The sequence below is a fragment of the Salmo trutta genome, chromosome 1 (assembly GCF_901001165.1).
Source record: "Salmo trutta chromosome 1, fSalTru1.1, whole genome shotgun sequence".
In the NCBI taxonomy this organism is placed as follows: domain Eukaryota; kingdom Metazoa; phylum Chordata; class Actinopteri; order Salmoniformes; family Salmonidae; genus Salmo; species Salmo trutta.
The window spans coordinates 70,533,054-70,553,288 of record NC_042957.1 but is presented as its reverse complement, the minus strand read 5'-3'; the positions used below and the strand labels follow the sequence as shown (position 1 = coordinate 70,553,288).

General features: G+C 40.6%; 1 protein-coding gene across 1 annotated transcript; it reads right to left on the bottom strand.

The window, feature by feature from the left end:
• Positions 1–1,065: 1,065 nt before the first annotated feature.
• On the bottom strand, positions 1,066–14,015 carry LOC115206622 (cytochrome P450 2K1). The gene is made up of 9 exons (XM_029773786.1): positions 13,670–14,015; positions 11,092–11,254; positions 9,911–10,060; positions 9,553–9,713; positions 7,578–7,757; positions 4,581–4,722; positions 2,978–3,162; positions 1,741–1,882; positions 1,066–1,628 (listed from the first exon to the last, which is right to left on the bottom strand). Exons 1-9 carry the CDS (start codon positions 13,871–13,873, stop codon positions 1,441–1,443), a joined length of 1,515 nt encoding a protein of 504 aa, XP_029629646.1. The 5' UTR covers positions 13,874–14,015; the 3' UTR covers positions 1,066–1,440.
• Positions 14,016–20,235: the final 6,220 nt, after the last annotated feature.

The window sequence follows — 20,235 nt, the reverse complement described above, 5'->3', positions numbered from 1 at the left end:
CAAACTAGACAATAATGTACTTGTCTTCTTACTCAGTTGTGCACCGGGGTCTCCCACTCCTTTCTATTCTGGTTAGAGCCAGTTTGCGCTGTTGTGTGAGGGGTGAAGTATACAGCGTTGTACGAGATCTTCAGTTTCTCACATGGAATAGCCTTCATTTCTCAGAACAAGAAAAGACTGACAAGTTTCAGAAGAAAGGTCTTTGCTTCTGGGCATTTTGAGCCTGTAATCGAACCCACAAATGTTGACGCTCCAGATACTCAACTATTCTAAAGGCCAGTTTTATTGCTTCTTTAATCAGTACTAGTTTTCAGTTGTGCTAACAATTGCAAAAGGGTTTTCTAATGATCAATTATCCTTTAAAATGATAAACTTGGATTTGCTAACACGTGGCATTGGAACACAGGAGTGATGGTCGCTGATAATGGGCCTCTGTACGCCTATGTAGATATTCCATTAAAAAATCAGCTGTTTCCAGCTACAATAGTCATTTACAACATTAACAATGTCTACACTGTATTTCTGATCAAATTGATGTTATTTTAATGGACAAAAAATAGCTTTTCTTTCAAAAACAAGGACATTTAAAAAAAAATTAAAAACTTTGGAACGGTAGTGTATATATTTATAGAGGAGACCTTTTCTAGAGCCAACTATTGATCTGAAGCCAGGGATAGCTAATCCAGATCCAAATCCCCTAAAATGACCAACTCCGAGGACAGAAAAGGTGTTAAAAACTCAGATATAGCAACAATAGCATCCGCCATGGCAGCAGGGGGGCGGGTACATACCAGCAACAAATACATTTGTATTTTGGTTTATCTACAACCAGGTTGTCAAATTTCTTGGGAACAAAAATATTTATTTAATAAGTCACTTTCTGTGCACTTTAACAATGGGCAAATATGTATGGAAGGTTTCGTTCAAATCCGAAGGGGTGTTGTCAAAAAAGCTATTGAATTCTAATGGATTTATCCTGTTTTAATAGGCACTGTTAAAACAGGATAAGACCCTGTTTTAATAACCCATGGAACTTGCGATGCAATGATTGAAACGAAGGAGAAGCTTTATAACCTTTGTTGCTTTATTCTTAACAGGAATATCTTATTAACAGGCAACTACCTTCAGAACGTGTTGGACTGCGTCCCAATACTCTAACAAATTTAGCAATACTGCAGACCAATGCTGAAAATGAAGTAAAATAGACTTCACTCTATAAAAATATGTTCGACTACCGTAGTCTTCGTGTAATTAGATGTAAAAAGATATTGGTAGTAGCCTATGAACCGATCATAAACTAAATATAATAATGTTTGTGTGTGTCGCGCAAACTCATTTCTTGGATTATTTATTAGAATGGTGCATTTCATGTGTAGTGGTTTCGATGCATATTAGCTTTTGTGATTGAGTTTGCCCCATCAATATTTTCATGTTCAAATCTCAGAGCCGGCTCACAGCACAGAGCTGGTGAGGTGAAGGGTTGAGGGTGAACCCCACGGATGGTGTGAGGTCCAGATCATCCTCTGTTACTCCAGGAGGAGGAGTGAAACGAAAGCGCTGCAGGAGGGAGGTGAAGAAGAGGAAGAGCTCCATCCTGGCCAGACCCTCCCCCAGACACACCCTACGACCTGCGAGAGAGACCAAAGATACAGAAAATAGCATGAAGTCTGTCCAAAAGGCTACCAGAGTTATTCTACTTCTTGCAATGAAATTATTTGTTATATAATGAAGTTAATATACCTGCAGAGAAGGCCATGAAGGCGTCCCTCTTGACAAATCCTCCCTGCTCATCCAGAAAGTGGGAGGGGTTAAAGATGTGGGGGCTCTCCCATTCGCTATCGTCCTGTAGGACCGACGTCAGTAGAGGAATCACAGATGTCCCCTGCAGTAAAGGTGAAGCATAGGACCCCTTATTTTCAGAGTAAAAGTGATGAAAATTGGGTTAATAAATGTGTACACTCAAAAGGAGTGGATTGCAACTTCAGGCAGAAATATATACTTATGGCATGCCCATACTCCAATATTTCACAATAATGTGTTGTGATCTGGATGCCGTCTTTTTACATCACCCAAATGTGGAATCCTTACCGATATCATGGACAGTAATGGTTTGAGAACATGCCAAGATTTGAAAGATACATACACATTACCAGGCAACTCCTTTTTTCTATATTTACAACTAAAGTCAGCTATGCTGGTCTACGGAGTCTTTTGGGAAACCACAACTACCAAACCATCCAGTGATGGATTTATAAATACACTGGGCTCTGGGCTCCCAAATGGACTGATCTCTATAATTTATAAACAACTTTTGGAAAGCTCATATTCTGAGCTAGCCATTAAAAAAGTATGGTCCACAGATCTAATTCAATCTGAACAATCCTTTAACTGGAACAGACTATAGATGTCACGTGTACTCCCTCTCCGGCGCACCAAGTCACCAGGCTGCTCATTATTACACACACACACACACACACACACACACACACACACACACCTGTCACCATCATTACGTGCACCAGCACCTCAGACTCACCTGGACACCATCACCTGCCTGATTAACTTCCATATATCACTCCCTTTGGTTCCTTCCCCAGACATTGTTTCTGTTTCAGTTTCATGTCTGTGCATTGTTCGTTCTTGTTTTGTATTAGGTTTTGTTTACTGATTAAATGATTAACTCCCTGAACTTGCTTCCCGACTCCCAGCTCACACGTTACAATAGAAAAATATGACCTTGGCATCCTGTAATCCCAACCATCAATTTATACAGGTGGGGTGGGAGGCATGGTTTCCAGGTGGGGAAGGAGGATGCGGGCGGGTGGATAGGAACTGAAGGGGGGAATGGATTGGGCTTCTCTTTGTATGCATTTATTTTATTGTTTTTTGAACCTGTAACCTCCCTTCAGAAAAAAAGAAGACAATATGAAGTTGGTCACAAAATAAACAAAGAGATTTGGATATCCAGGTATCTGACCTTTTTGATGAAATATCCCTGTAAGGTGACATCTCGGCTGGTGGTGTGAGGGATGGCCATGGGTGCAATGTTGGCCAGTCTCTGGGTCTCATGGATCACCGCATCAGTGTAGGGTAGGTTCTTCCTGTCCTCTACCAAGGGCTGACGACTTCCTATAACCCTGCTGATCTCCTCCTGGACCTGATCTGAGACAGAAAGGAGGGAGGGTTGGAGTTACTGCAGTGAAATGTACACTGAGTATACAAACATTAAAAACACCTGCTCTTCTTTCCATGACAGACTGACCAGGTGAAAGCTATGATCCCTTATTGATGTCTCTTGTTAAATCCACTTTAATCCGTGTAAATGAAGTGGAGGAGACAGGTTAACAAAGGATTTTTAAGCCTCAAGACAATTGAGACTTTATTTAACTAGGCAAGTCAGTTAAGAACACATTCTTATTTACAATGACGGCCTACCAAAAGGCTTCCTGAAGGGACAGGGAGTAAAAATAAGTAAAATATAAATGTAGGACAACACACACACACCACGACGAGAGAACACAACACTACATAAAGAGAGAACTAAGATGACAACACAGCATGGTAGCAGCACAAAACATGGTACTAACATTATTGGGCACAGACAACAGCACAAAGGGCAAGGTAGAGAACAATACATCACACAAAGCAGCCACTGTCAGTAAGACTGTCCATGATTGAGTCTTTGAATGAAGTGATTGAGATAAAACTGTCCCGAATGAGTGTTTGTTACAGCTCGTTCCAGTCGCTAGCTGCAGCGAACTGAAAAGATGAGCGGCCCAAGGATGTGTGCGCTTTGGGGACCTTTAACAGAATGTGACTGGCAGAACAGGTGTTGTATGTGGAGGATGAGGGCTGCAGTAGATATCTCAGATGGGGGAGTGAGGCTTAAGAGGGTTTTATAAATAAGCATCAACCAGTGGGTCTTGCGACACGGATTGTCTTTGCGTTCCATTCAGAGGGTGAATGGGCAAGACAAAATATTTAAATGCCTTTGAACGGGGTATGGTGAAGGTGCCAAGCGCATCGGTTTGTGTCAAGAAATGCAACGCCGCTGGGTTTTTCACACTCAACAGTTTCCCGTGTGTATCAAGAATGGTCCACCACCCAAAGGACATCCAGCCAATTTGACACAACTGTGGAAAGCATTGGATTCAACATGGACCAGCATCTCTGTGGAATGCTTTCGATACCTTCTAGAGTCCATGCTCCAACAAATTGAGGCTGTTCTGAGGAAGATGTTCCTAATGTTTTGTACACTCAGTGTATAAACCTGACTTAACGTTTAACCTTCATTAACCAAGCCATCCTTATCTAGTTTCATAATATATTCTTCAATCTGGCTCTTTGCCAATGTTTATAACTTTTAACACCATGAGTGCTTTACTGTTTCATGTCTGTGTCACAGGTGGCACCTTAATTGGGGAGGACGGGCTCATAGTAATGGCGTGAACGGAATCGAACACATGGTTTCCATATTTTTGATACCACTCCATTCCAGCCATTATTATGAGCCGTCCTCCCCTCAGCAGCCTCCTGTGGTGAGTGTGCGTGCATGCGTTTGTGTTTATATCAATCCTTACCCTGTATATGGGGGTACTTGGCCATTAGCAGTAGACCCCAGCGCAGGGTTGTCCCGGTGGTGTCGGTACCAGCACCAAACAGGTTAGCAACACTAAATACCAAGTTGTCGTCATGGTAGAGAGAATCCATATTGCCAGATTCCTAACAGAAACAGACCCGCAGATGACATGAGTTATGTACAGTCAGTCTTTCCTCAACTCTTAGCCAAGAGAAACTGGCATGCATAGTATTGATGTTAGCTCTCTGATTACAATGAAGAGATAAATGTGCCACGCTGTTCTGGGCAGCTTAAGTTGGCCCTTCTTTTGACTGGACAATAATTAAGATAAGATCAAACTAGAGCTTGCTTTGTGGAGAGTGGTGCTTCTACACCTGCATTGCTTGCTGTTTGGGGTTTTTGTCCGGGTTTCTTTACAGCACTTTGTGACATCAGCTGATGTAAGAAGGGCTTTATAAATACATTTGATTGATTGAAAAAATCAGAGCATCTATTTATCACGGACAGTCCTCTCAGCATCTTAACAATCATTGAATCAATATGTTCTGACCATGAGAGTTTACAATCTAAAATAACACCAAGTAACAGCCACACCATTAATTACCAGATTCAGCTGATGTCCAGAACTTAGGGAATGATTTGTATCAATACAATGCTTCATTTTGGAGATGTTCAGGACCAGTTTATTACTGGCCACCCATTCTCAAACTGACTGCAGCTCTTTGTTTAGTGTTGCAGTGATTTCACTAGCTGTGATTGCTGACGGGTTGAATCATCAGCTTACATGGACACAGGCTTTGTTTAATGCCAGTGGCAGGTCATAAAAATAGAAAAGAGTAGAGGGCCAAGAGAGCTGCCATGCAGTACACCACACTTTACATGTTCAACATTAGAGAAGCTTCCATTAAAGAAAACCCCTTGGGTTCTATTAGATAGATAGCTCTGAATCCACAATATTGCTGTCACGTCCTGACCAGTGAAAAGGGGTCATTGGTCATAGTAGAATGGTCAGGGCGTGGCAGGGGGGTTGTTTTGTGTGTTTTGGGGTTTGTTTGTTTCTAGGGGAATGTGTTCTAGTTTTCATTTTCTATGTTTCGTTTTCCAGGTTTGGCCGAGTGTGGTTTCCAATCAGAGGCAGGTGTCTTTCGTTGTCTCTGATTGGAAGCCATACTTAGGCAGCCTGTTTTCCTTTGGGTTTTTGTGGGTGGTTGTTTTCCGTATTAGTCTTTGTACCTTACGGAACTGTTGGTCGTTGTTATTTTTCTGTTTAAGTGTTCTCCTTTAATAAATGTAAGAATGAGCACTCTACACGCTGCGCCTTGGTTGACTCATTACGACGAATGTGACAATGGCAGAGGTTGAAAAGCCATAACACATACGATTTTTCAACACGTTAGGGTCACTAATATTAAAGGCTGCACTGAAATCTTTTTATTATACATTTCTTTAAACCAATCATCAGTCATTTGTGCCAGTGCATGTTCAGTGGCCTTCTATAAGCATTCCGAAAGTCTTCATTTGTTTTTAATCAATACAGTGCATGTGGATGATCGTTCCTATTCTGTTTGTAAACACCCTCGTAGGTTGATTAATAACCTGAACCAGATTACAGTCACTGGTTACAGTGAGAAGCTTGATGACAACCAGTCAATATTCAGGTCCCCAAGATCGTAGACTTCTCTGTTTATAACACATACACCATTTGTTTTTTAACCAGGCAAGTCAGTTAAGAACAAATTCTTAATTACAATGACGGCATACCCCGGCCAAACCCTAACAATGCTGGCCCAATTGTGCATCGCCCTATGGGACTCCAATCAAGGCCAGTTGTGAAACAGCCTGGAATCGAACCAGGGTCTGTAGTGACGCCTCTAGCACTGAGATGCAGTGCCTTAGACCTCTGCGCCACTTGGGAGCCCCCATCAAGCATTTCACACACATTATCTAGATATTGACAGTTAGAACTTGGTGGCCTATAGGAGCTACACTAAAATAGGCTTTAGAGGAGGCAGGTGAACCTGCAACCACAACACTTCAATAACACTTGACATGAGATCCTGTCTAAGCATTACAGGGATATGTCTCTGAATACATACAGCGACAACTCCCCCATAGGCATTCCTGTGTCATCTGTAGATGTTATATCATTGTATTGCTAATGATGTATCAAATTAATTATCTACATGAGTCTCATAAATGGCTAATATATGAATGTTTATCTGATGTTAGCAAGTTATTAATTGTATTAACCTTATTTCTAAGGCTACATATATTAATATGGGCTATTTTAAGCCCTCTCCTGTGTAGCTTATCAGAGATAGACATAATATGGAAAAGAACAAAACAAAAAAACACATTCTTTAAAATCAGCTTGAGGAACTGTTTTAGTGTTTGAGTCTGTGTGAGTTTACATGTGATTCTACTGACATAGAGAACTAGTTAGATCCTCCTTCAGCTGGCATTCAGTCAAACTGGTTGAATCAACATTGTTTCCACGTCATTTTAATTAAATTATGTTGAATCAACGTCGAATAGATGTTGAATTGACGTCTGTGCCCAGTGGGATGTTAGTGTTGGACAACTCAAGTTAGTTGTGTTTTTTGGCAGCAAAGTGAACCACAAGGTGGCGTAATAAGTATTATAAACCCGACAGTTTGGTTCCTGGATACTGTTTTTCTGAACGTCTTAGTAATTTACACAATATTCCACAGGTGTAACGCAAAATTACTCATTTACTGTTCTAATTATGTTGGTAACAAGTTTATAACACCAACAAGGCACCTCTGGGTTTTGTGGAATATGGCCAATATACAAGGACTGTATACAGGCACTGCACTTCGCATCATGCAGTGCCTTAGCTGTGGTAAATTGACCATATACACCACACCCCCTTGGACCTTATTGATTAATGATATTCTGTACAGTTATACTGAGCAATATTAATGCAACACTTTGTTATGAATGAGTGAGATGCAGATTCTGCATGAAGTCTTCATACCTCCAGGGTCTGCTTTCGTACAAGGAACGAGTCCACAAAGCCTCTACACATCTGAGGGTTCAGAGTCTCCTTCAGGCCCCTCACCAGCTCTGTCACATCCATCTTCATATCAGCAATATTCTTTTTCAGACGTGTCAGGTTGTTTACCCACGGGCCCAACCAGGGGAACATGTTGTACATCTACACATAGATTCAGGTACAATACGCATAAAACAATATCATATTAATTATAACATAACACACCACAACTATGATTAGATTATTAAATACATAAATTCAAATGTGATACACACATGCATAAATATGTAATTATTAGTTGTGAGGACCAATAGTGATATTCAATACTGTTTGATATCGATATGAGCAAGGAATATTGTAATGTTGGTTTATTATTTTTACTATTCTGTAAAAAGAACACATTACTTTTCCTGCGTACACAAAACCCTCAAACAGACCTCACAGGCTCTCAATTTAGCATATTTAAATTAATTGCCTGTTCATGGTCCTATAATATAGGCCTCCCTAACTAACCAGTTTGAATACAATATTATAATACCAGAATATTCACGCCTGGCCCAACAGACAATCTGCAAACAGTTGTCTGAACTTCAAGGAGCCATGGACGTGAACAGAAAAGTGAACATAGACAGTTGCAATATATTTTATGCAAACCGATACGGAATCACAAAAATGCTACTGATATTGATATCCTTTTGTATATCGGTGCCCATCACTAGTGATTATTTAACCATATTATATATAATAATTACAATGATATAATTAATAGTAAAAAATATTTTAGCCATTTAGCTAACACTCTTATCCAGAGCAATTCACAGTTAGCTTCAGGGGGAAGATGGGCAGGGACTCTGCTGTCCTAGCTTCAGGGGGAAGATGGGCAGGGACTCTGCTGGCCTAGCTTCAGGGGGAAGATGGGCAGGGACTCTGCTGTCCTAGCTTCAGGGGGAAGATGGGCTGGGACTCTGCTGGCCTAGCTTCAGGGGGAAGATGGGCAGGGACTCTGCTGTCCTAGCTTCAGGGGGAAGATGGGCAGGGACTCTGCTGTCCTAGCTTCAGGGGGAAGATGGGCAGGGACTCTGCTGGCCTAGCTTCAGGGGGAAGATGGGCAGGGACTCTGCTGTCCTAGCTTCAGGGGGAAGATGGGCAGGGACTCTGCTGTCCTAGCTTCAGGGGGAAGATGGGCAGGGACTCTGCTGTCCTAGCTTCAGGGGGAAGATGGGCAGGGACTCTGCTGTCCTAGCTTCAGGGGGAAGATGGGCAGGGACTCTGATGTCCTAGCTTCAGGGGGAAGATGGGCAGGGACTCTGCTGTCCTAGCTTCAGGGGGAAGATGGGCAGGGACTCTGCTGTCCTAGCTTCAGGGGGAAGATGGGCAGGGACTCTGCTGTCCTAGCTTCAGGGGGAAGATGGGCAGGGACTCTGCTGTCCTAGCTTCAGGGGGAAGATGGGCAGGGACTCTGCTGTCCTAGCTTCAGAGGGAAGATGGGCAGGGACTCTGCTGTCCTAGCTTCAGAGGGAAGATGGGCAGGGACTCTGCTGTCCTAGCTTCAGGGGGAAGATGGGCAGGGACTCTGCTGTCCTAGCTTCAGGGGGAAGATGGGCAGGGACTCTGCTCTCCTAGCTTCAGGGGGAAGATGGTTCCACCATTGGTGTGCCAGGACAGAGAAGAGCTTGGACTGGGCTATGAGGATTTTATTTGATATGTTATATGTATACATCATGAATATTGTATATAATGATGTATAAGCAGCTTAGTAATGGGTTATAAACTGTACAGTAATGGTTTATAATAAGTTTACTGGCACATCAAGTAAAGTATAACTGAGTATGTACATTTTAACTTGCAAGAATTCATAACAGGTGTTCTGTTTCCTAGTTTTATTGATTGCACTGAGACAGCCATTATTTACTCAGAAAATACAGTAAAAACAAAATGGTCTGAATTAGCAGACTACCTGAATTGATGCAGAACCTGTAAGGTGTATACTCTCATTGGCCCTGTCGGCCATGCCTGTGAATAGTGGGTCAGTGTATTCAAACCTGCTGCCATAGACAATGGCCGAGATAATGTTGGAGACGGCATAAATCACAGGCTGTGCTGTGTCAAATGCCTTACCTGTAATAGACAAAACATCTAATCAATTACTAAATAAGCTTTCCAGAACCCACACGATCACTTAACAAGCCCATTAGCTATTTACTAATAATGTGGTTAAAAATAGCCTGATTTTAACCAGGCAATTAAGCCTAGGCATCCCCTATAAATACATCATACTACTTCTACTACTAGTGTAGAGATACTGATACTCTTACCCTCATGTTTTTCCAACACTTCAATCAGGTAGTGAATTTCCTCTAAGATTTTCTCCTCACTCCCTTTCTTGCCCATCCCAAAGTCTCTAAGGTTTGTCAGGGCAAAGCGCCTCATCTCTTTCCATGAGTCTCCATTGGCAAACAGAATCCCTGTAAAGAACGTAGATGTTTCCATGACAATTCAAAGTGTAATAATAATAAATCATGATATTTACTATAATATGCCATTTAATAATGAGCATGTACCAAATATATTTTTATAATCTGCCAAATTATCTCTGCATCCTTTCTGGTCATGATCATCTGTAACTATTTTAGACATTTATATAATTTGCAGAGGAGGATTAGAGGATTAGAGTCAGAACATTTGATGAATTGTGGAAAGTCTGATCTCTGCATTCACCATTCTTGCCTGATCTCTGCATTCACCATTCTAGCCTGATCTCTGCATTCACCATTCTAGCCTGATCTCTGCATTCACCATTCTAGCCTGATCTCTGCATTCACCATTCTAGCCTGATCTCTGCATTCACCATTCTAGCCTGATCTCTGCATTCACCATTCTAGCCTGAAATGTCAGAAAGGAGTGGTATTATTCAAAATGAACTTGTCAGCTATTGGATCCCTTTCAACCAATCAGAGGACAGCCTAATTCAAGCACAGTATTTGGCAACATTGGTTGTTGTCCTAAACCCAACCACTGTTTCTGCGAGGGTACTGATTGGACCATTTTCTGGTTTATTCCAAACGCCAATCTATTGGATAAAGGGCAGGCTGATACATGCAGTAAAACAGATTGGTGAATGAAGCAATCAGACTTGTTCCACCAGGCTAGAATAAGACTTTCAACAGCTTGTAATGCATTTCATATCCAACTCATCTCAAAGTGTCTGAAATGTATTGTGTAGCTCAATAAAGTTTATTTAAAGTAACTATTAGGTGAAAATCTCACTTTTAAAAGTTCATAATTTGTTAACTCATACCCACAATGTTGTTGACTCATCCTATGCTCATATTTGTGGCCAACACATACATTGGAGAACAAACGCATGGATTGCTGTTTTAGCTTGTTCATAGACTGCTTACAGATTATTAAGGAAATCAAGAAAACAGGTTGTAATTTGGGTGAACTATCCCTTTAAGAATGGAACATAGCCAGCATAAGAGTAAAATATCATTACCATGTCCTTGGCTGAACTCATAGAACACAGGCGTGATGTCCCTGTCCCCAAAGTCCTCTGCCTGGTTGACCAGCGCCTGCTTGACCGTCTTGTATCCTGCCAGAACAACCACTTTCTTGGGTCCAAAGTGAACCGTGAAGATGGAACCATATTTCTTGGAGAGCTGGACAGATAAAGTATACATAAAAGTAAACCATAGACTCAGTTATGTCTTGTAATGCTATATGACTAAACACATAACTGGACATCACATACAGCTTGTTTAACATGTTTCAGTCAAGAAATAGCGTGAAGACAGTGGTTTACAGTTGATGTCAGACCTAGGTTCAAATACCAGTCAATGTAATTGAATTACTTACAAAATAATTAGTATTTAGACAAAGTTTTTTATTGGAAATACATTTGGAAAGTATTGGTGTCAAGCTCCCGCTCCCAACGTCACCGGTCTACTAATCATTGGTCCTGGCAACCCATCTTTATGCACACCTGGCAACCATCATTACGCACATCTGGCAACCATCATTACGCACACCTGGCACCCATCATTACGCACACCTGAGACTCAGTCACACCTGGACTTCATTACTCCCTTGATTACCTCTTTATATAGCACTCTTGTTATCAGTCATCAGACAGTATTGTTTATGTTTCCATGTCAGAGGTCTGGTCATGTCATTAACTGCACCTGCTTACTGACTCCCTGCATCTGTTACAATTGGCATGTATTTACAACTACTTGTTTTTTTATTTGAAGTAGTTGTTTTTGGCTGTGTATTAGAAAATAGTCAAACACAAAAATGTCATACTTAAGTACACTATGTATTTGAACCCAGGTCTGTTTTAACAAGATCCTTGAAAGGATATTCCTAGGGTGCATCTCGGGCGCCGAAAACGTGGATGTCGATTATGGCAGGCCCCCGTACCTCTCTGATTCAGAGGGGTTGTGTTAACCTCTTGACGGTCGCCTAGGATAGGGGGCGCTACAGCGATTTTTGAAAAACATTCATGCCCACTTTAAACGGCCTCCTACTCAACCTCAGAAGCTAGGATATGCATATAATTAATACTTGTGGATAGAAAACACCCTAAAGTTTCTAAAACTGTTTGAATGGTGTCTGTGAGTATAACAGAACTCATATGGCAGTCAAAACCCCGAGACCGATCGTAACAGGATGTGGAATTCTGAATTGCGGACTCAACTTCATCACTTTGCCTATAAATCACACCGTGAGCAATGGTTCATTGAGCACTTCCTATTGCTTCCACTAGATGTCCCCAGTCTTTACAAAGTGGTTTGAGTCTCCTACTGTGAAAACTGACAGAATGAGAGGCTGTGGAAAGTGGTCACATGAGGAGGGCCATCACCATTATGACGCCGGCGCCCCTGGCTACCCTCCCCTTTGGAAATGTTTAGAAAGACAATGCAATCGTCCCCCTTGAATCTTATTGGAGCTCTGGTTGAAAAAGGCCCTAAAGATTTATGTTATACAACGTTTGACATGTTTGAACGAACCTAAATAAAAAAAAAATGCATTTTATTGAAAGAGGAGTCCCGTGGCCGACGGAACTTTTGGAGCAGCCTTCAGAACGCGCTAACAAGAACAAGCTATTGGGACGTAAAGGATTAACTTTTTCGAACGAAAATACATTTGTTGTGGACCTGGGATTCCTGGAAGTGCTTTCTAATGAAGATAATCAAAGTTAAGGGATTATTGACAATAGTATACAAGAGTAGATTTGATATGCGATTGTTCCAAGATGGCGCTGACCTGTAACGGTAGCCTATTTTTCTGAGTATCGCATCCACTTTTATCGCAAAGTGTGATTACCCAGTAAATCTGGCATTACAGGTGCTTTCAAGAGATATTCATCTATAAATCTTAGAATGACAATATTACATTTTAAAAATGTTTTCGAATAGTAATTTAGTAAATTGTAGCGCTGTTTCACCGGATGCATTTGAGGGAAAATAGTTAGTCAACGTCACGCGCCGATGTAAAATGCTGTTTTTATATATAAATATGAACTTTATCGAACAAAATAATGCATGTATTGTGTAACATGATGTCCTAGGAGTGTCATCTGATGAAGATTGTCAAAGGTTAGTGCTGCATTTAGCTGTTTTTTGGTTATTTGTGATGCATGTGGTTGGTCGGAAAATGGCTATGTGGCTACTTTTACGATATACTCCTCTAACAATCTTATGTTTTGCTTTTGCTGTAAAGCCTTTTTGAAATCGGACAACGTGGTTGGATTCAGGAGAGGTGTATCTATAAAACGATATAACATAGTCCTATATTTGAAAAAAATATATATATATTAAATTTCGTTATGCTAATGGCGATAGGATTTTTCGCTGGATGTCCGCTGGATGTCCGTCCCGCATACGGGACGAGCCCGTGGTTAAACAACATTCACCAGCTAAAAGCATGTACAATGTGCCTGAGTTCATTCATCAATTTGCTTACTGAACTTTTCAAACCTGGTGAAATAGCAAAAAACTATGTAAGTGAGACAAAACAGATCAAATCAACCTCAACATGTTTTGTTCTGAAAGCAACGGATGACTTCATCTTACCTCGCAGAGAGTGCAGTAGGGCTTCTTGAGATCCAGCTGGAGCATGTTACCAAGCAGGGGCAGCGGCCTGGGTCCTGGAGGCTCCTTCCCCTGTTCCTCAGAGCTGGAACCAGAGGAGCGGAGGTAGAGGACCAGCAGAAACAGCACAGTACCCAGCAGTGTCACCGTGCTTGATGCCTGCAGAAGACCTTCTATAAGAGACATCTTCAAACTGAGCTCATACACCTTATACTGGGCTAAAAATACAACACACTAATGCTCCGTTATGGAACAAATGTATGTGCTCAGAGAACTTCCACGACAACAGATCTCCAAGGAATGCTATTTGTATAACCTCCCCACCCCACCCTATTGGAGCAAGATGAGAAGAGGGAGGGTACAACCTCAGAGGAGGAGCTAAACAATGCAACTCCAGCAGGTCTGTCGACATATCATATAATTGTGAAACTCACACAATCTCACCTGCAAGTCATTGACAAACTCTCCATATGATTTGTTTCCTGGTCTTTCCAAAAAAGGTAAAACATCGAAAGGCATTTATAGGCCCGGCGAAATGGAATTAGGCTGATAGACCAGATTAACACATGTAAACTTTATTCCATCACCGAATGGATGGTGAGGCTTACGTAGATAGAATGAGGTTAAATCTAATCAGATTTGATTGTGTTACTAAAGATCTTCAGAAATCCCCCTCTGTTGTCTATATACTTTGAAAACTCTATAAATGTCATATGAAAAGTCAATAAATTACTAATTGACATATATTTACATCTCCAATCATGTATAATAACTTTTTAGACACTTGAAGGTGTTCCACTTTTGATGTTTTATTTGTTTAATGTGAGTCAATGATGATCAGGTAAATGGTCTGGTAAAACTATCTGCAGTGCAGGCAGTGGGAGAAAGAACAGGTCAGGCTGGATCCCAATAATCCCTCTGCCACTTGAGGTTACAAAGGTCAGTTTACACATTCCAAAGACAGAATACATTTCCAAGCTCTGTAAAAATCTGAAAACCTCTTCTTGAAGAGAGGAAAGCATTACTAACAGAAGTCACCTTAGCCCTGCATATACAGATACTTCATTAAGATACAATATTTAAAAATATGCTTTTTCATCATAGTCCTATATTTGTATATCATGTGTAGTCTAAGCCAGAAGTCGACCCACGATTTAATTCTCTCCAAAAGGTTTTTGTCATTTCCTTTTTAAGATTTTCAAGGATTTGAGTGGAAATCTGCTGCCCCACCCTCCCATTCTCAATGGGTTAGCATGTCTCATCTCTACTTTAAATTGATCAAATGAGGTTCACTACCCATGGTGCTACTGACAAATCTACAAAGGTATGGCAGCCTTTCATTTCATTTGTAATCACATCCACATCTCTGGCTTTTGAGTGACTATAGATTATTTAGGCTAGGGACCTAAAGGTGTACGCGCAAATCTATAGGTGAATAAGATAAATGCTTTCTTTACACAGCTAATCAGAGAAGTATTTGTGAGATTGTGGTTGTGAAAAAAAAGACACCTGGGTCTGTACATCCATGTGTTTGCCCTGCCCTACAGCCACATCACCTCTGACATCTGCCTTTAACAAAATGGATCACTGCTAGGCTAAGAGGGAAATATACACTCCCAGCCCTCTGCTCTATAACAAAATTTTCAACAATAAATTGTGACTGACACCCACATACGATTTCTGTTGATGGACAAAGGAATTCAGCTCAAAATTACTTTTGTTTAGGAAATCTGTTTGCAAATACTCCCACAAATAAATATACATCCAGGTAACTGCCAAAATAAAGGAAACACCAACATAAAGTGTCTTAATAGGGTGTTGGGCCATGACGAGCTAAAACAGCTTCAATGCACCTTGGCATAGATTTCACAAGTGTCTGGAACTCTTTTCTTCCATGAGAAATTCCATCATTTGTTGTTTTATTTTTGGCTGTGGAAACACAGTCCCAGGCGCCACTCCAGATTCTCCCATAAGTGTTCAATTGGGTTGAGATCTGGTGACTGAGACAGGCATGGCATAGGGTTTACATTGTTTTTATGCTCATCAAACCATTAATTGATTGTGGATAGGGGCATTGTCTTCCTATAGGGGTATAATCATGGTAGCCAAAATAATGGCCCGCCCAGCATTTTTATACATGACCCTAAGCATGATGAGATGTTAATTGCTTGATTAAGGAGGGTAGGAACCACACCTGTTTGAAAGCACCTGCTTTCAATATACTTTGTATCCCTCATGTACTTGTGTTTCCATTATTTTGGCAGTTACATGTATGTGGTCTGTCTCAATGTAATCAAAGTATGAAATTATTATGGTATTGTGAAATATAATATCTGTTTGGGCTTACTTGTGGTCAATTTGCAATGTACAAATGATAACAATTATGTTCCGGCCCAATGACTATCTGCTCAAGAAAAAATCTTCCTGCGGCTGAATGTAGTTGACTACCCTCCTGGTCTAACCAGTTTGGAAATACACATTGGGCCCAAACTCTCTCCTCTGCAATATTTCCTCCAAAATTGCCGCTGTATCATGGGCTTCCAATGTGCTGCCATCATGGTTGGGTGATTACATCCGAACTCTGCAAACTCACAAAAGTGCACAACACACAAGAGTTGAAACAAAGGTTACTTTCTGTCAAAAAGGTGTGATTGCTGATGGTTATGAATCAGGGTCATTTAGCATATGGTGTAAAGTCTGGTAGAACCTGACCCAGGAGGCGGGACTTAAATCCTGTCAGTGATCATTGACAGTTCTTAATCCTACATAGCTCCCTGTTAACCAGCAAGTGAATAGACAACTTCTCCCAAAAGAGCTGGGGGGGAAGTTGGAGAAGAAATGGCATAGAGGAAGTGTGTTACTTTTTGGAACAGTACTTTTGCTCACAGGTACATTAGATCAACCCCAGAAGCCTTTGCAAGGGTTAATTCTATCTTTTGATATCTATATGAGCAAGACATATGATAGCGGTTTATCCTTGCTGTTAACCTACACTATATATTACATGACCGTTCCTGTAAGCACAAAACTCTCTCACAGATCTTCTCAAAGGCTCTCAATTTACTTAATTGTCTGCTGATGGTTGATATTCAAACTGGTTAGGTAGGTTTAGACTCCCAGAGCATTCACACCTGAGTAAAGCCAGCGTGTCTATGTATGCGGGTGACTCAACACTATACACATCAGCTACTAAAACGAGTGAAATTACTGCAGCATTTAACCAATAAGAGTCAAAGCCCTGCCTAAGCCGGGGGGTCTAAGCCATATGGAATTATTTTAAGAATGTCATACCAAGGATCATTTAGCTATTTGATTTAGAATTTTAAGCCCCCTTTTTTTAGTGGACTTTACCGCTATAAGCCCATACAAATGCATTGAATAACAGATTCACAACATGGAACAACAGATATTCCCCCCAAAATCAAAAGGAAGTTTGTTCTGAAGTGTCTGTCCTATATCTGAGAGATATAAGAAAGATCAGGGAACATGTACACTAACGGTCAAAAGTTTTAGAACACCTACTCATTCAAGGGTTTCTCTTTATTTTTACAATTTTCTACATTGTAAAATAATAGTGAAGACATTTAAACTATGAAATAACGCATATGGAATCATGTAGTAACCAAAAAAGTGTTAAACATATCAAAATATATATTATATATGAGATTCCTCAAAGTAGCCACCCTTTTCCTTGATGAGAGCTTTGCACCCTCCTGGAATACATTTCAATTAACATGTGTGCCTTCTTAAAAGTTCATTTCTGGAATTTCGTTCCTTCTTAATGCGTATTCTACAATGTAGAAAATAATCAAAATAAAGAAAACCCTTGAATGAGTAGGAATGAGTACCGGTAGAGTATATATATATATAACCACTTATTTTTGCCACTAAACAATCTAAACCCTGTCTAAGCTGGGGGGGGGGGTTGATCTGTCCTATATCTGAGAGATATAATAAAGATCAGAACATTTAGTTGTATTTATTTGTACAAATATACAGTGCCTTCAGAAAGTATTCATACCCTTGACTTATTCCACATTTTGTTGTGTCACAGCCTGAATTCAACATTTATTAGATTTTTTTTATGACCCATCTACACACAATACCTCACAATGATTTTAGAAATGTTTCAAATTGATTGAAAATGAAATATATAAACATCGAATTTACATACAGTTGAAGACGGAAGTTTACACACACTTAGGTTGGAGTCATTAAAACTCATTTTTCAACCACTCCAAAAATTTCTTGTCAACAAACTATAGTTTTGGCAAATCGGTTAGGAAATCTACTTTGTGCATGACAAGTAATTTTTCCAACAATTGTTTAGAGACGGATTATTTCACAATTCCAGAAAATGATGTCATGGCTTTATAAGCTTCTGATAGGCTAATTGACATAATTTGAGTCAATTGGAGGTGTACCTGTGGATGTATTTCAAGGCCTACCTTCAAACTCAGTGCCTCTTTGCTTTACATCATGGGAAAATGAAAAGAAATCAGCCAAGACCTCAACAAAAAAAATTGTAGACCTCCACAAGTCTGGTTCATCCTTGGGAGCAATTTCCAAACGCCTGAAGTTACCACATTCATTTGTACAAACAATAGTAAGCAAGTATAAACACCATGGGACCACGCAGCCATCATACCGCTCAGGAAGGAGACGCGTTCTGTCTCCTAGACAACGTACTTTGGTGCGAAAAGTGCAAATCAATCCCAGAACAACAGCAAAGGACCTTGTGAAGATGCTGGAGGAAACAGGTACAAAAGTATCTATATCCACAGTAAAACAAGTCCTATGTCAACATAACCTGAAAGGCCGCTCAGCAAGGAAGAAGCCACTGCTCCAAAACCGCCATAAAAAAGCCAGACTATAGTTTGCAACTGCACATGGGGACAAAGATCGTACTTTTTGGAGAAATGTCTTCTGGTCTGATGAAACAAAAATAGAACTGTTTGGCCATAATGACCATCGTTATGTTTGGAGGAAAAAGGGGGGGCTTGCAAGCCGAAGAACACCATCCCAACCATGAAGAACGGGGGTGGCAGCATCATGTTGTGGGGGTGCTTTGCTGCAGGAGGGACTGGTGGACTTCACAAAATAGATGGCATCATGAGGAAAGGAAATTATGTGGATATATTGAAACAACATCTCAAGACATCAGTCAGGAAGTTAAAGCTTGGTCGCAAATGGGTCTTCCAAATGGACAATGACCCCAAGCATACTTCCAAAGTTGTGGCAAAATGGCTTAAGGATAACAAAGTCAAGGTATTGGAGTGGCCATCACAAAGCCCTGACCGCAATCCTATAGAAAATTTGTGGGCAGAACTGAAAAAGCATTTGTGAGCAAGGAGGCCTACAACCCTGACTCAGTTACACCATCTCTGTCAGGAGGAATGGGCCAAAATTCACCCAACTTATTGTGGGAAGCTTGTGGAAGGCTACCCAAAACATTTAACCCAAGTTAAACAATTTAAAGGCAATGCTACCAAAAACGAATTGAGTGTATGTAAACTTCAACTGTAACTATTCACACCCCTGAGTCAATACTTTGTAGAAGCACCTTTGGCAGCGATTACAGCTGTCAGTCTTTCTGGGTAAGTCTCTAAGGGCTTTCCACGCCTGGATTGTGCTTCATTAACACATTATTCTTTAGAAAAATTCTTCAACTCTGTCAAATTGGTTGTTGATCATTGCTAGACAACCATTTTCATGTCTTGCCATAGATTTTCAAGTAGATATAAGTTAAAAATGTAACTCGTCCACTTGAACATTCACTACCTTCTTGGTAAGGAACTCCAGTTTAGATTTGGCCTTGTGTTTTAGGTTATTGTTCTGCTCAAAGAGGAATTCATCTCCCAGTGTCAAGTGGAAAGCCGACTGAACCAGGTTTTCCTTTAGGATTTCTCCTTTGCTTAGTTCTATTCCATTTCTTTTTTATCCTGAATTACTCCCCAGTACTTAACGATTAAAAGCATACCCATAATATGATACAGCCACCACTATGCTTGAAAATATGGAAAGGAAAGGGGAAAGGGGGATACCTAGTCAGTTGTACAACTGAATGGCTCGTGGAAAAGTGAGAGTGGTACTCAGTAATGTGTTGTATTGGATTTGTCGCAAACATGCAGTATTACTTTAGTGCCTTGTTGCAAACAGGATGTATGTTTTGGAATATTTTTTATTCTGAACAGGTTTATTTCTTTTCACTCTGTCAATTTGGTTAGTATTGTGGAGTAACTACCATATTATTGATCCATCCTCAGTTTTCTCATAGTCAGTCCTTAAACTCCGTAACTGTTTTAAAGTCCCCATTGGCCTCATGGTGAAATCTCTGAGTGGTTTCCTTCCTCTCCGGCAACTGAGTTAGGAAGGAATGTGTGTATCTTTATTGTTACTGGGTGTATTGATACACATCCAAAGTGTAATTCCTAACATCATGATGGTCAAAGGGGTATTCAAAATCTGCTTTTTTTACCCATCTACCGATAGGTGCCCTTCTCTGAGAGGCATTGGAAAACCTCCCTGGTCTTTGTGGTTGAATCTGC